This window comes from Coloeus monedula, assembly GCF_965178545.1.
Source record: "Coloeus monedula genome assembly, chromosome: 11".
NCBI lineage: Eukaryota > Metazoa > Chordata > Aves > Passeriformes > Corvidae > Coloeus > Coloeus monedula.
Genome location: NC_138791.1, coordinates 9,043,691 through 9,058,874, shown reverse-complemented (window position 1 = coordinate 9,058,874; position 15,184 = coordinate 9,043,691). Strand labels below are relative to the sequence as shown.

The window sequence follows — 15,184 nt, the reverse complement described above, 5'->3', positions numbered from 1 at the left end:
CTGGTTTTGCTCTTTGCCGAGGTCCTGGCAGGACAAGAGGGAAAGACCTGAAGAAGGAGCCTAGCTGGGCGAGGGGAGGGGGGCGGTTCCCGAGTCCACCGTACCGGAGTGTAACAGGAAAAGCTCCAGCCAGCTCAGGCTTGGTGAAGGGGGTGAACCCGAGCGAGGTCGCGGCAGGGCAGGCGGGTGTGGGGCCTGGCGGCGGCGGCTGCTCCCAGCAGGGCTGGAGCTGCTCGAAGGCAGCTGTGTTGTGCGAGGTGCAAATATGAAAGCTGGGGAATCACACAACCCCATCTGTGCTGCAGGGGCTGCGGGGGGGGAGCAGCGTCAAAGGAATTCCAGGCCGAGCACCAGCGCCGGCACGTGGAGAGCGGCACGGAGACGCCAAGCTGCGAAGCCCGGGGCAGGAAAACTCCTGCACGCCTTGGCAGTGGCGCCTGGCTGGGCTTTTGGGCCGGACATGTCCTGCTCTGCAGCCTGCCCTGACCCCGCAGCAGGAGCCCCCCTGCCAGCCCAGGGCCCGCTGCCGCAGCCACCGGGGCGGGCTCGGTGCCAGCCCCGGCCCCGCACACCTGGAGCCCCAAACGGCTGCTCCGCCGCAGCCCCAGGCCAGGTGTGCAGGGACCCCCGCCCGCACAGAGCCCGGGGGAAACGTGCGATACAAACACAAAAACATGCTCGGGTTTCTGTAGGTACACCAAATGTTTTTAGGCAAGCAAGGGTGTGTTTGCTGTTTACATTCTCAAGCACATTTACACCAGCAGGAATGTGTGTCTGTGTGTGTATGTATTTATTCACCAGGACACATCTTCTGGAGAGCAAATCAGCAGGGAAGCAGGAGAGCACAAAGAAGCACAGGCACGGAGTTGTGCGTGTGTGAATTGCTGTATTACACAGGCAAATCTCCCAAGGCTCAGAGACAGAGCACGAGTCAGTTACAGGTTTCTATTTATGAGACACACGTGGTTGCAGCCTTACCCATGTACACACATGAAGCATGAAGTATTTCTTTCTTCTTATACATATATACACTCAGAGGAGGAGAAAAAATTATCTCACACATAGATCTGACTACACCCATATATACTTTATTTATATAAGAAAATCTAAATGTGAATTACATGGATATACACATATACAAAGGTATTAGTTGTATGTATTAGTTACTCCCATGTATTAGTTACTGCCCCCATACATGGAGAGACAGAGATGATCACACACATTCAGACACATTTTAAATTATCTTATACATATATGCTTGTATTTTTGTGGGTGTGGGCTTTTTCTCTTTGTCTACACACAGAGATTTTTCTTACTATTTATACACTTCTCTGAGTGTATTTCATACATATTTAAATATTTTATATAGTTGTATATTCTTTTTTATTTCTATCTGGTTTTTATATAAAAGGGTCATTTACATGCAGCTCTATGTGTGTAGTTTAGCTATTTTGATATTTCTTTGAGAAAGAGAGGAGGGGGAGGGAGAGAAAGAAAGAAAATACAGACACAAATATCTAAATAAATTGGATGTAGAGATGGATATGGGTATATTTGTGTTCGAGTTGGGAGGGGGAATGACTGGCTCCCTTGTACTTGCTCTTCATAAACACACATGCAGACAGAGAATATATGTCTAGATCAATACATGCACACACACACACTGTATATGCATCCCAGATACCATATATGCGGGCAGAAGAGAGGGTGGGAAAGGCCAAAGCCTCACACACACAGATACCCCACATGCACTTTTACAGGGCGAGGGATATGATGGGGATATTTTTTACCATGCTCTGTGTAGGTCTTTCTCTCCCTCTTGGGGGGAAAAGGAAAAGACGGGAAGAACGGCAGAAAATAGACACATGCACAATTAGTTACACATGTAATTAAATGTTTAAAGTGTGTGTGGCTGGAGATCTGAGGAATGCTCTGTCTGTGTGTGAATAGTGCATGTACGCTTCATATATGTATATATGCACGTGTGTGTGTGTAGCAGGAGAAAGACTGAGCAGCTCACAATCTCACTGTACGTATATATGTGCATGCGGGGAGAAAAAGGGCATTGTGTGCCTTTAGGGATACAGCGTGTGCGTGTGAATATCTCTAATTGTATATGTAATAATAGATAGAATATATTCATATGGATGTGGACATACAGCAAAAGATATTGTGTGCTGGTGTGAACACTTGGCGAGTGTATATTTATATTTATATTTATATTTATATTTATATTTATATTTATATTTATATTCACACACATACATGCAGAGAGAGGTGAATGAAGAGGTCACTCTTTCTCCCCTCCATACACAGTATATATGCATATATGTGTGTATATTTATAGAAAGAGAGAAGTGTGTGTGTGAGAACAACTCTCTCTCTCTGTAGATGCATATGTACCTATGTGTGGGTATATATATAAAAATATATATATTTCAGGTGAACTTGTATGCAAAAAGCTCTCATCCCTTTCTAAGCACATATCTATGTATATACATGTGGTGAGAGAATTATGCACATTTCTGAACAGCTCACATGTTCTTGCTCTGTATATATATATATATATATGAGTGCAAACAGTGCTTTCTCCAGTTATGTATATATACATGCTTATATAAAGAGAATTCTCTGTGTGAACAGTTTATATATATACACAAATATATGTATGTATATAGGTTTATCTATTACCAAAAAAAGCATTTTGTGTGTGAGAACATACGTATACACATACAGAGAGAATATACGTCAGAGAGTACTGTATGTGAGAACAGTTCTCTGAACAGCTGTCTCAGTGTGTGTATATATGCACTTCTATAAATATACAAATAGTCTATATAATATATAAATATAATACTTTGTATATTATATATACCATACCTGCTACCTCATCCCCCCAGTATCCATGTATATATGTATATACATATATGGAGCATGTGCACGTGTCTGTAGCAAGAGAGAGTTGTGTAACTGCATGAATGAACAACTGTCTCTCTGTATGTATGCATGTATATAAATATGTATATCTGTGTGCATATATAGGAAGAGAACTGTGAGGGTTAACAGCTCTTTAAGTATATCCCTATATCTGTAGGGAGAGAAGTGCATGTGAGAGGAAAGCAGGCTCTCCGTATGTACAGCATATATGAGTGTGTTTATATGCATACATATGTATTCATGTAGAAAGTGAGAGGAGTATCGTGTGAAAACAGCTCACTAACTGTACATATGTATGTGTACAATGCAGAGAAAATAGTGTTTCTGTGTAAACAGGATGTGCTTTAATTATGTAGGGATATATGGACATATAGAGTGAGAACTGTGCATGAATGAATCTGTATATACATGTATATATGCATCTATATATTCATATGTAAGGCAAGAGAGAGTACTGTGTGTGAGAATGGCTCTTACTATCTCTACCCATGCGTGTGCATACAGAGAGAGATTGTATCAACATACACACATAGATATGCATGTATTTATGCATCCCAGAGAATATAGATGGGGGGGAGGAGGGCGAAGAGAGTCATGGAAGCTGTGTTTGTGTGTATGAATTGTTCTCATGCATTTTGTTATTTATATATGTCTAAGTATATGGCAAGAGGGAGAATGTGTGTGAACAGACCACTGTTAGTGTGAACTATTCACAGACTGTTGCTGTGTGAGCAGCTCTGTGTGTGTGTAAGAATGTATGCATTTATTTATATATAATGAGAGAATTGTCTGTGAACAGCTCTCTCCTTAATTATACGTGTGTATAAATACGTAGAGAGAGAAATATGTGAGAGAACAGCTCTATCTACACATAGAAGTGTATATATATATGTGTCACAACAGAATCTGTGTTTCAACAGCTCTTTCCAAATAAATGTTTGTATACCCATGTACTGAGCAAATTACGTGTGTGAACAGCTCTGTACCCTCTCTGTATACACATATATATATGTGTGTATAGCAAGAGAACTGTGTGTGTGGACAGCTCTCCCCTAACTTTATATATTCTGTGAAAATTACGTGTGAACAGAAAATTAAGTGTGAACAACTGAGTATATAAGAGTACAAATGTATATATGCATATATATGTATCTATACAGGAAGAGAAAGGACTGTCTTGTGAAAACAGCTCAGTATATAGGTGTATATATATGCATATCTATGAACAGAGAACAAGGTGTGTAAGCAATGCTCTCTCTAATTGTATTTGTATAAATTCATATGTGTGTGAACACTCTCTGTACATGTGTCTTTACAAAGCCAGTCCTGTGTGTGTGAGAAAAACTCTTGCTCTCTACAATGTATCTCACACAGAGAAAGAATTATACAGAGATTACACAATTATATAGGGCAGGGAGAGAGAGTGATAGAAAATGTGTGTGTGAGAGACAATAGCTCTTGCTCTTTTCCTCAAGTATATATGCACATGTACCTATAGACAGCAAGAGAGAATAATGTGTGTGAACAGCTCTCACTCACTGTGTCTGTGTCTCCGGGCATATAGGGATGTACATAGTGAGAGAGAATAGTGTGCATGTATTTGTGTGTGCATACAGAGAGGTCAGGAGAGAAGAGCATGAGAGCTTATCCCCATATCAATATATATTGCATACATTATGCATATATGTCTCTGTGTGTGTGCATAGTGAGGATGTTTGAACAGCACGCTCACTCGCTCATCCCCCGTTTCTATATATGCCAATATGTGTGTATGTATAGCAAGAGAGAACTGCCTCTGAACCTGTCACACTCTCGCTGTAGATACGTATGTATGTATGTATGTGTGTATGTATGTATGTGTGTATGTATGTGTGTGTGTATGTATGTGTGTATGTATGTGTGTGTGTATGTATGTGTGTGTGTATGTATGTGTGTGTGTGAACAAGGCTCCTGTCTGTGTCCATGTAAGTGTGGATGTTCATGTGGGGACAGAATGTTTGTGTGTTGGGGCTCTTTTTTCCCATTCTCTGTGTTTCTCTCTCTCTCACACACAAGCAGCCTCCCCCATACACTCTATTCACATACCTCCATACATTTCCACGTGTGTGTTCCATTCCCTGCCTTGTCTATGGATGGGAGGGAGAGGAGCCCTCACTGACAGCCCTGGCTCTCTGTGGCGGGGGATTGGGGCTGGATCCCTCTGCTGCTCCCAGCCACACAGCCGGGGTGAGATCAGTGCACTCACTGCCCAGCCCTGCTCACACATCCACCCACCCACCCACACATATTGTTCTTAAATTTTCATATTTGTAAATATTTGTAAAATATATAGCTAGGTCTTTATGTGTATGCATGCACTTACATTTATTGTAAATTTACATGTAGTTATTACATTAAATAACAACTATTAGATATCACACATCTGTAACAGACACGTAACATACGTACCAACCCCAATCTACAGACGGCTTAGCTGCAAGCTTCCATCGGGCTACAGCCTTACATTTACACGGGAACAGGTGTGTGTTTGCATGTTACACACACGTACACACCATACCCCCCCCGCCCGGTGACAGCCGTGCAGGCGGTGGGTGCCGTGTCCCAGGGGTGGGTATTCGATGCTCCCGAAGCTCCGAGAGGCTCCCGATGGGGGATCCCGCGGCCGCTCCCCTGCTGCTGGGGCTGCGTCCCTTCTTCGTGCCCGAGCGCCTCGCAGCCCCCAGAGGCTGGGCACAACTCATCAGAGGGGTGCCTGAGCACGGCTGGGGGGGCAGAACGCCGCTGTTCTGGGGGGGCTGTCTCCTCGGGGTGGGGGAGCAGAGGGCAGGACAGGCCACCGCGCTGCGAGGTGGGGACACACACGGGGCTGGGCAGGATCCTGCTGCCCAGGGACCCCGAACACGGCGGGCAGTCGGGGCTCGTCCCCTCCGGCGGCGGGGGCTGGGGCGAGGGAAATGGCGGAGAGAGTCGGGGGGATGGGGAGAGGGGGAGGAGGAGGAGGAAGGGGAGGCGGCGGGGCTGTGCGGGCTCGGCGTGCGTGGGCAGGGGGCGGGGTGCGACAGTGTGTGTGGGTGTGACCGTGTGTGTGTTCATGTATGTGCGTGTGTATGTAGGCGTGTGTGCACTGGTGTGTGTGTGCATGTGCAGGGGGTGCGCACACCCGGGCACACCCCCTGCCTGTGCCCCGCGTCCCAGCACACGCGTGTGCCGGCTGCGGGGGCGCCCCGCGCACTCACACCCCCGGCCCACCCGCGGCGGGGGCACACGGATCCCACTCCCAGGGGGAGAGGGGCCCCTCCTGGCCCGGCCCCAGGGCTCGGCCAGGGAGGCGTCGTGCACTCACTTCCCCCCTCCCCCGAAGCCGCGTTCCCCCGGTGGGATTTAGGGGGATGGGGTGAAGTGGGGGCGTTCAGAGCACCGCTGCTGCCCCCCCCCCCCCCCCCAGCCCACACAGAGCTGCGCCCGCAGCGGGGCTCCAGCCCCCCGCCCCGCTACCACGGCACGCAGAGGCTGCGGGGGTAACCACGCTTCACACATTCCCCCCACACCCACGGCACTGAGCCAGGTCGGAAGGCTTCCCGGCCCCTCCCCAGCCCTACCCCGGCCCCGCCGCGCTTTCCGCAACCTCCGCTGCGGGGCGATGGCCGCCGGGGGGGGGGGGGGGTGTCACACCGGCCACACAGGGCTCCCCCGGGGGCCTCCTCCCGTTGGCCACGGAGGTGAGAGTCGGTGGGAGGACGGCCCCAGTCGCCGGGGCGGGGACCCCCGGCCTCGGCGCGGCGTCTCCGCGCTGCTGCCGGCGGCCGCGGGAGGGCGTCGCCTGTGTTAGTTGCCTCCGGAGAACCCAGGGCCAGCGCCGCCGCCACCGCCCCCCGCCCCCCGCCGCCTCCCCCTGCCCGCGGCGGCCCCTCTTGGGCGGCGGGCGACGGCGACGGCGACGGGCGGGGGGGCCGCGGTGAGGCCCCAGTCGTCGCCGCGCCGGGCGCCCCCCTCCTCGCCGCCGCCGCTGCGCCGGCCGCGCCCCCAAAATCTGGGCGGGGGTCGTCGGGCGGTGCGCGGCGGGGGGCGCGGGGGCGGCGGCGGGCCCGGGCCGGGGGGCGCGGGGCGCGGAGCGGGAGCGGCGGCGCGGGGGGGCCCGGCGGCGGCGCGGGAGCCTCGCGAAGGAGCCCCAAGAAGCACAAGTTGGGGCTGGCGGAGGACCAGGCTGTTGTTGTTCTCAACGTGGTCCGCCCCGCGCCCATATAAAGGGCGGCGGCGGCGCCCGCCCCGGCAGAACGCGGACCGAGGGGAGCAGACGCAGCGCGCTCGCCGGGCCCCGCCACGCCGCCGCTGCCCCCGCCCGCCCCCGCTTCGGCCTGCGGCCCGCGACTGCCCGCACCATGTCGGTTGAGCTAGAAGAAACCGATCTGCCCCTGACCGAGGCAGAGGAGGCGCCGCTCTCCCCGGAGAAGAAAGCAGCTGCTAAGAAGGCGAAAGGAGGCGGCGGCGCCTCGCTGTCGCCATCGAAGAAAAGGAAGAACAACAAGAAGAAGAACCAGCCGGGCAAATACAGTCAGTTAGTGGTGGAGACGATCCGCAAGCTGGGCGAGCGCAATGGCTCGTCGCTGGCCAAGATATACAACGAGGCTAAGAAGGTGGCCTGGTTCGACCAGCAGAACGGCAGGACTTACCTGAAGTACTCCATCAAGGCACTGGTACAGAACGACACGCTGCTCCAGGTCAAGGGCACCGGCGCCAACGGCTCCTTCAAGCTCAACAGGAAGAAGCTGGAAGGCGGCGGCGAGGGGGGCACGGGCAGCAGCGCCCACAAGTCCCACAAGAAGGCGACGGCCTCCTCGACCCGGCGGGCGGAGAAGCCGGCGGCCAAGAGCAAGAAACCCGAGAAGAAATCGCACAAGAAGGGAGCCAGCGGCGCGCCGGCGAAGAAGGACAAGGGCAAAGCCAAGAAGGCCACCAAGAAGGGAGCCGCGTCCCCCGGGGGTAAGAAAGTGAAGAAGTCGGCAAAGCCCAAGGCGCTCAAGAGCCGGAAGGCATGAGATCGGGGCGCTGGGAGCCTCCCGCCGCCCCCCGCACTGTGAGCCCCGCGGCACAGACTGCTCTGAGGACGGACCCCAGGGGACCCGCTTTGTCTTTGTGTTGCTGACTCGCCTCCGCAGCCGCCGCCGTGCGCGGTGAGCGGGGCTGCGGCTGCCCCAGCCCCCCTTCCCCTGCTCTGTCGCCTTATTTTTTTCCACCCCCTTTCCCCTCCCCCCCCCCATCCCACTCCGCGGCTTTTCCCCGATCGCGCCCTTTTGTTTTCGGCCGTGCCCCTCCCCGCCTGTAGACGGTTCCCGGCCCCCACCCCCTCCCGCGTCCCCCCGGTTCTTCGCAGGGATTTTTCCCGCCCGGTTTCCATAGCAGCCATTTTGCGGCGGGGCCCCCCCGCGCCACGTGGGCCGGCCCCGCTCCCGCCGCCCGCGCGCGCCCCGCCCCTCCCGCCGCGCGCGCCCCGCCCCTCCCGCCGCGCGCCCCGTGCCTGCCCGCGGCCGCACCGAAGGGCCACGGCGCCCCCTGGCGGCCCGCGGCCCCGCCGCCATGGCAACGGCCCGGCGCGCGGGAATGGCCGCCCCCTGGCGGCCGCCGGCCGCACCCGCAATGGCCTTTAATGTTTTTTTATGGGTCTGGGGGTGGGTGGGTTGGGGAGGGTTTGGGTTAGTGGGGTCTTTTTTTGGGTTCATTTTTTTTTTTCTCCTTTTCATTTATCGTCGTTTCAAATAAATTGGTATAAAATGCCGCTCCCGTGTGCTCCCTGCAACTGTCGGGGAACGGGCGGGGATGGGGCTGGTCCCAGCAGGGCAGTGGGGCTTCCGCGCTGGCCGGGATCGTCGGGGTGATGATGCCCAGAGCCCACATCCTCCTCCGAGTGGAGAACAGGAGCAGAGGAAGGAGGGTCCCTCGCCATGGAGGCAAGGGAGGAGCGCGATCCTTGCGCAGCTGCGCTCGGCTGAGCTCCTTGAGCAGTGGGGGGGGCCCGGCGGACACCGCAGCACAGACCCCCGCCCCAGTCGGCATCGACTCCACCACAGGGGCAGCTCCCAGGGCGCACCCCCGCCGCCCCTCCGGCCCGGAGCGTCCCTCATCGCCCGAGCCGAGTTCCTGCAGGCGGGAGCGGCAGCGGGGGGAGCCGCGGAGCCCCCCCGGCTCTGTCTATTTATAGCGCACCCGGCGAGGTTGCGTAAATCCCGACGGGGATCTGGGCCATCTTGTTCTGCCTGCTGCGGGAGGGAGCACGGGGCGAGGGATGAGCTCCGGCTCATCGCCCTCCGTGCCCCGGGGACCCGGGGCTGCAGGAGAGAGAGGGGACAAGATCCGGCCCCCGGCTCCCTGCAGCGGGGATGGGAAGCGGGGCACGGAGGGCAGGAGGAGGTGGAGGTGCGCGGTACCTCCCAGGCCGGCTCTGGCTAAGGCCGTGGCAGCGCTGCCATCACCCCAACTCTCAGCCCCACACCAGGGCCCTGCCCCACTGCCTCCACAAGCCAGAGAGTTTCAGGCAGGAGCATCGCCTGAGAGCTGCTCCAGCCCTGGCGAGCTGCTGTGCTGGAGCATCAACATGCTCTCCCGTGCCTCGGGAACACAGCATGGATCAGGCCCATACGCAACATCCCCGGGAGGAGGTGACAGGGACAGCAGCCAGTGATGCCTAGGGACTGCCACACCAGGCCATGGCAGGGCCTTTCAGCACTCCTGGGAAAGGATCAGCCCCTTCAGGCTCAGGCCCAGGCCTAGGGCAGCTGCTTGATTCCCTTTGTCCCTTGGAGAACAAGCAGGGAGAAGGGAAGCAAGTTTTACTCCCTGAAGAAAGGTCCTTCTGCTACACCTGTAACCTCTCCAGGTAGATCAGCAGGCATATTCTCTGTGGGCAGGTAAGAGCAGAGGGAAGGCAGTGACCCCCCAGCTGCCCAGCACAGGGAAGGCAGCAGGGTGACACACTGTGTCAATCCAGCTGGAGCTGTCTTACCTCACAGGCTTAGCCTGCCAGGAGCCGTGATGCTGGAGCACCCCTGAGTGAGCTCCCATGGGTGCTGCCAACCGTGAGGGCCAGGCTCTGGAGAGAAACCCAAGCCCTGGGGACTTCCAAGAGCCAGTGACTCATCTCATCAAACTGCCAGAGCCGAGGGACACAGCTGGCAGAGACTCTGCTGCACGTGGTGAGATGCACAGCAGCCTCCTGCAGCAGGCAGCTTTCAGCTCTCAGTCTGTGCTCATCTCACCCTCAGGTACCCAAGAGGAGGCAAGGGAAGAATCCTGCAGCCTCCCAGCCTTCTCCCCTTAAGGGAAGCACAGACCAAGACACACCTTTCCAGGCTCACTTGACCTCTGGGGAAGGCTCTACTCAGCCAAGTCCTTCACATTTTATGAGCTCAGCTGCTCTGGTGCTATGAAGCATTCCGAAGAGCCAGGACCAGTAACACCCCTCCAGAAAGCGACAAGACCCATCCCTGGAGCTGCAGGCTTGACAGTGACCACATTTATTCCAGCTTTATTATAAAGACCAAGACTTTCAAATCTCCCGGTCACAACAATGTTCAGCTGTGAAGTTCATGAGGTGATAAAGGCCAAGCACTTTAGCAATGCTTGCTGTGACAGACAGGATTTCCTTCGGTCTGGCTTGCAACATCCCAGCTTTCCCAGCTGGTCCGTCACATGCCAGCAGAGGAAGTTCAGAACCCAGCTGGAGCTCAGTGTCGAGGGCACTACGTGTGCCACCAGTCATAGCACCCTCAGCACTCCACCAGCCTCAGCAGAGCCACACAACATCCAGGGTGACTGCAGAGCCCCTGGGCAGTGCCTCCCCCCCCACCAGTGCTTGTTGCTGCCCTGTGCTGGCAGCACAGTTGGCAGGGCAGCAGGTGACACTGCCCTACAGGGACCAGCCCAGCACCCCCAGCCTGGACTTACACTACAGCCCTGCACAGACCAACCACACCCACCCCTAACACCACTGGGAGTCGTCCAAGCTTCCCACAACCCTTCCTCCCTAAAAACCAAGCAGAGTGCAATGCTGGTTTGTAGAGTAGCCTCCAGGACAGCCATCTGGGAATGTCCAACAAAGGAGAGGGTGTGAGAGTAACAAACAGCCTTGCATCTGCAAGTTCCTTCCTTCTCTTCAAGATCACCTTTTCTCATCTCTGCCTACCTGCCTGCAAGGGCACCCAAAGGGTCCTGGAGCAGCCCACGGGGCACCTCCAGCACTGGGGGAGGGTCCTGGGTCCAGCCTCACTCCTCCTCCACTGCACCTAGCCAGGAGCAGCTGAAGCTTCCTGGCACTCATGACAGAGCAAGCAGGCAATGTGGCATTCCCATAGCAGGGAAAAGAGCCAGACAACAGTATTATCTGCTCCCAGGGTAGGAAAAGACTCTCTGTCTGAGCGAAGGGTAAACACCCAGTCTAGCAGTGGTCCTGTCTGGTGTTTTACTAGTCCTTCCCCTTGGAGAACACAGAGCCCAGACACCAGAGAGCCTGCCAGATTCCGTGGGTTTGATGAGGTGACAACACACAGCACATTTAAGAGCATTCAACAGGGAACCAGTTTAATCAGATATCAGGTTTGCACCATTCTTTTCAGTATCACAAGTTCTGCATTTTTCTAAGAAATACAAGCACTCTCAGGTTTACAGAATGCTGGTCCTGGAGAAAACAAGAGGGAGAGAACAAGACACTAGGATACAGACACATTGACCACCACACTGGGCAGCAGAAAGGAAACTGCTCATCCCCCCCTCGCTGATGGTAACAGTCCCTTTGCAGGAGGCAGAGAGATCCCAGGGGATCTGTGCTGCTGCAGTGGGGCTGTGCCCTGCTGCCCCCACCCACCGAGGTCAGGATACCCCAGCAGAACCATGGGACACCTCCACGCCCCCATCAGCACGACACCAGTGAACACACCGCTCCCACGTGCCAGAGTGAAAAACCCCTGCGTAAAGCCAGCTGACAAGCATCCAGATTCATCTACTCTAGATAACATTAAACTCAGAGCCAGGGTAGGTTACTTCATCCACAAGATTAACAGCTGATTCAATAGGTTGAACACATGCTACTTACAGCACATAAATAGAAGATGCTCTTTTTTACTTAAAAAACATGTGATGAAGGTCTAGGTCCGATTGCCTCGACACTGCCGCATGCACACGACTATTGGCCTCACAGAAGCGGCTGCGCTGGGCAGCAGGAAAGCTGTCTCTGCATCAGCTATTCCAGGGGTCACGGGACAGCTATCCTGCCCCCATGCTCGACACTAGCCACACAGCCAGGAAATAAACACGGCACTAGCCAGGAGTGCGCTTCAATACAAACTCTAGTGGTTTTCAAAAGAAATATTAATCCATAAAGGGTTACAGTTAACAGATATCATCATCACTTTATTTCTCAGAGCCAGAAATAGTGCTGAACAAACAAACAACAACAAAAAGGAGACACAGTATGTCATTTCCAGAAGTGAAACCAGGGTACAGGGTAGCTCTCAGCGAGACGAAGGGCTTCTGCAGCTGGGAGAGGAGGGGAGCCATGGCAGAAGATGGCAGCTCCCGCTCCCGGCGGGCGCCTGACCTTGCGACGCTCTCCGAGGGGATTTGTCACCGCAGCCTCCACCCCACCCCGCTACCAGGGCCCACAGCATGTGGGAACACCGAGTACCCCAGCACCCACCGAGCCAGGGAGCTGCGAGGAGGTGACTTTACAGGGAAGTACCCAAAAATAGAGACCTTAAAATAAATAGGACCAAAGCTTCTTTACAGTAGGCAATGCACTAGTTTTACCATGAACAAAACTAAGACTAACAGCCACTTCTTGCCAATGGAGAAACTTTTCCTCCTCTTCACATATTCCAGCCCCCTGCCCTCGCAGCTGCAGTGCGGCCGGGATGGCATTGCTGAGGATGGAGGCGGGGGCACGGCAGCAGCGAGTACACGCCAGGGCGAGCAGGGCCAGCTGGGGGGGCCCTGCACAGTCCCAGGGCTGGCGGAGGGGAGAGGCAGCTGGGGGTGCCTGTGTCCATTCCTGTGCCAACTACAACAATCCTCAGCAGCTACCAGCAGCTCTGCACTGTGACCTAACCACACGGCTCCAGATGTCACCACCGCAAACAGCTGTGATCCAGCTGCCTCCTCCAAAACCACTTCTTCCAGAGGGAAGAAAGGCAGAGTAGGGGCACAAGCAGGGCCTGACCTCACCCATGCTCGCCCAGCACCCTGCCGCAGCCCAGGCCAGGGGGACTAGTGAAGAGCTGGTGGGGTGCTGCCAGGGCTCACCAGCCAGCCCGGGCTGAGAGGCAGGACGGGGAACCCCAGCCACGTTGAGAGGAGAGGTGAGGCAGTGGTGAGAAGGGAGCTGGGGGCAGGGGACGGGGGGCAGCGCTCACTTCTTGGAGCTCTGCGTCTTCTTGGGCAGCAGCACGGCCTGGATGTTGGGCAGGACGCCGCCCTGGGCGATGGTCACGCCGCCCAGCAGCTTGTTGAGCTCCTCGTCGTTGCGGATGGCGAGCTGCAGGTGCCGCGGGATGATGCGCGTCTTCTTGTTGTCGCGAGCCGCGTTGCCCGCCAGCTCCAGGATCTCAGCCGACAGGTACTCCAGCACGGCCGCCAGGTACACCGGCGCCCCGGCGCCCACCCGCTCCGCGTAGTTACCCTTCCGCAGCAGCCGATGCACCCGCCCCACGGGGAACTGCAGCCCGGCCCGCGACGAGCGCGACTTGGCCTTGGCCCGCGCCTTTCCGCCGGACTTCCCCCGGCCCGACATGGCCGGCAGGCAGCGGCCCCTCGCCCCCGCCTCTCAAGTAGCGCCGCGCACAGAGGGTCCCGGCGCCTGCGGGGAGACAAACGCCGTTACACCGCGCGGGGGCCGCGCCGTCCCCGCCCGCACCGCGCCGCCCTTACCCGCAGGAGCCGCCGCCGCCGCTCCGCCCTGCGCGCCTCCCGCCGCCGCACTGCCCGCGCTGCCGCCGCCGCGCCGCGGATATCGCTGCCCGCCCGCCGCACGCCTCGTCCCATTGGCTGCCGCCGCTGCCGCCGCGGCGCTGATTGGTCACCGTGCCGATCCCTGATTTGCATAGGGCTCGCAGCGCCCCGGCTGCGCCGCGGGCCGGCGCCCAGGGCGGGCGGTGACGCGGCCCTGCCCGCGCTCCGGCCGGTCCCGGCTCCCGCCGGCGCTCCCCGCGCCCCGGGAGCTGCTTCGTGGCTGCGTCGGGCCGAGGATGTAGGGAGAGGGGGGGTTGGCCGAAGGCCCCGTGGGTGTCCCGGCAGCACTGTGCCCGTTTGTGCCTTGCCCGAATGGCCTCGTCCTCGGCCAGCGGGATGTCTCTCCTGAGAGGATACCAAAGTCTGCGGGCCAGGGCGACGCTATGGGGGAAAGATCCCCCGACAGGGAGGGCAACCCGCAGCGAGTACTACCGTCCCTTGTCTCCTCACGTATCAAAGGGGAAAGTTTCTCCCAAATCAGTTTCTGTGGACAGGCCAGTTGATTGGGGTCATCTCCACACCAGGTTAGAGAAAGGGCGTCAAACAACCTTGGGCAAGCAGCCAGACACCAGTTTAAAGGTGATGTAGCTCAGCAATAACACCGCCTCAGTAAACACTCAGTCTAGGGGTTTTGGGGGTTTTTTTTTGGCGATGCTGCTGCTGGTGCTCACAGTCTGGAGGGAGATAACCTGTACCCTGTGCCTTTGCATTGCCCCTGCATCCCCAGGGGAAGGATTATGTTCTCCAGAGCAGGGAAAGTTGAGCATCCCCCCACTCGTGCTCAGCATCTTCACGCCCTCCACAGCAACTGGAAACCTGAAATGAATTTGAGATGAGCTGGTGACCTTTAGAAAAGCCTGGTCTGCAGTCAGCACTGACTAGTCTGGGGCAGCTGAGCAGCACATCCTGGAACAGCGATGGGCAGGCAGGGAGAGAAACCTCTTCCTGTGGCTCCTGCAAGGACAGGCATCAAGGTGACAGTGCCAGCAGCCAAAAATCTATTCTGCCAGGAGCTGCTACCACAGTGATTCTCTTGCCTCAAGTCATGGTGACAGCAATGAGGAGCCAGCTAGCAACAGGCTTTCTGGATAGAAATCCTAATCCCACCCGTTTCCCATAAGCCAGGAAACCTGGGCTCAGCTGCCTCTGTAGCACGAGAGGGATTCAGAGGCAGATTTCACTCCAAGAGCACTTGGGTCTCCCCAGGTGTCCGTCCTGTGGCTCCTGCCCTGGCTCTGCTGTCCCTCCCCAGGGA

At 56.1% G+C, this 15,184-nt stretch overlaps 2 protein-coding genes across 2 annotated transcripts; one reads left to right on the top strand and one right to left on the bottom strand.

Annotated features, from left to right (window-relative positions):
• The first annotated feature begins 7,106 nt into the window (after positions 1–7,106).
• H1-10 (H1.10 linker histone) lies at positions 7,107–8,580 on the top strand. Its single transcript, XM_082288528.1, has one exon. It carries the CDS (start codon positions 7,317–7,319, stop codon positions 7,971–7,973), a length of 657 nt encoding a protein of 218 aa, XP_082144654.1. The 5' UTR covers positions 7,107–7,316; the 3' UTR covers positions 7,974–8,580.
• Positions 8,581–12,309: 3,729 nt separating this feature from the next.
• On the bottom strand, positions 12,310–13,897 carry LOC309576919 (histone H2A type 2-B). The gene is made up of 2 exons (XM_082288517.1): positions 13,849–13,897; positions 12,310–13,777 (listed from the first exon to the last, which is right to left on the bottom strand). Exon 2 carries the CDS (start codon positions 13,709–13,711, stop codon positions 13,331–13,333), a length of 381 nt encoding a protein of 126 aa, XP_082144643.1. The 5' UTR covers positions 13,712–13,777; positions 13,849–13,897; the 3' UTR covers positions 12,310–13,330.
• Between the last annotated feature and the right edge of the window lie 1,287 nt (positions 13,898–15,184).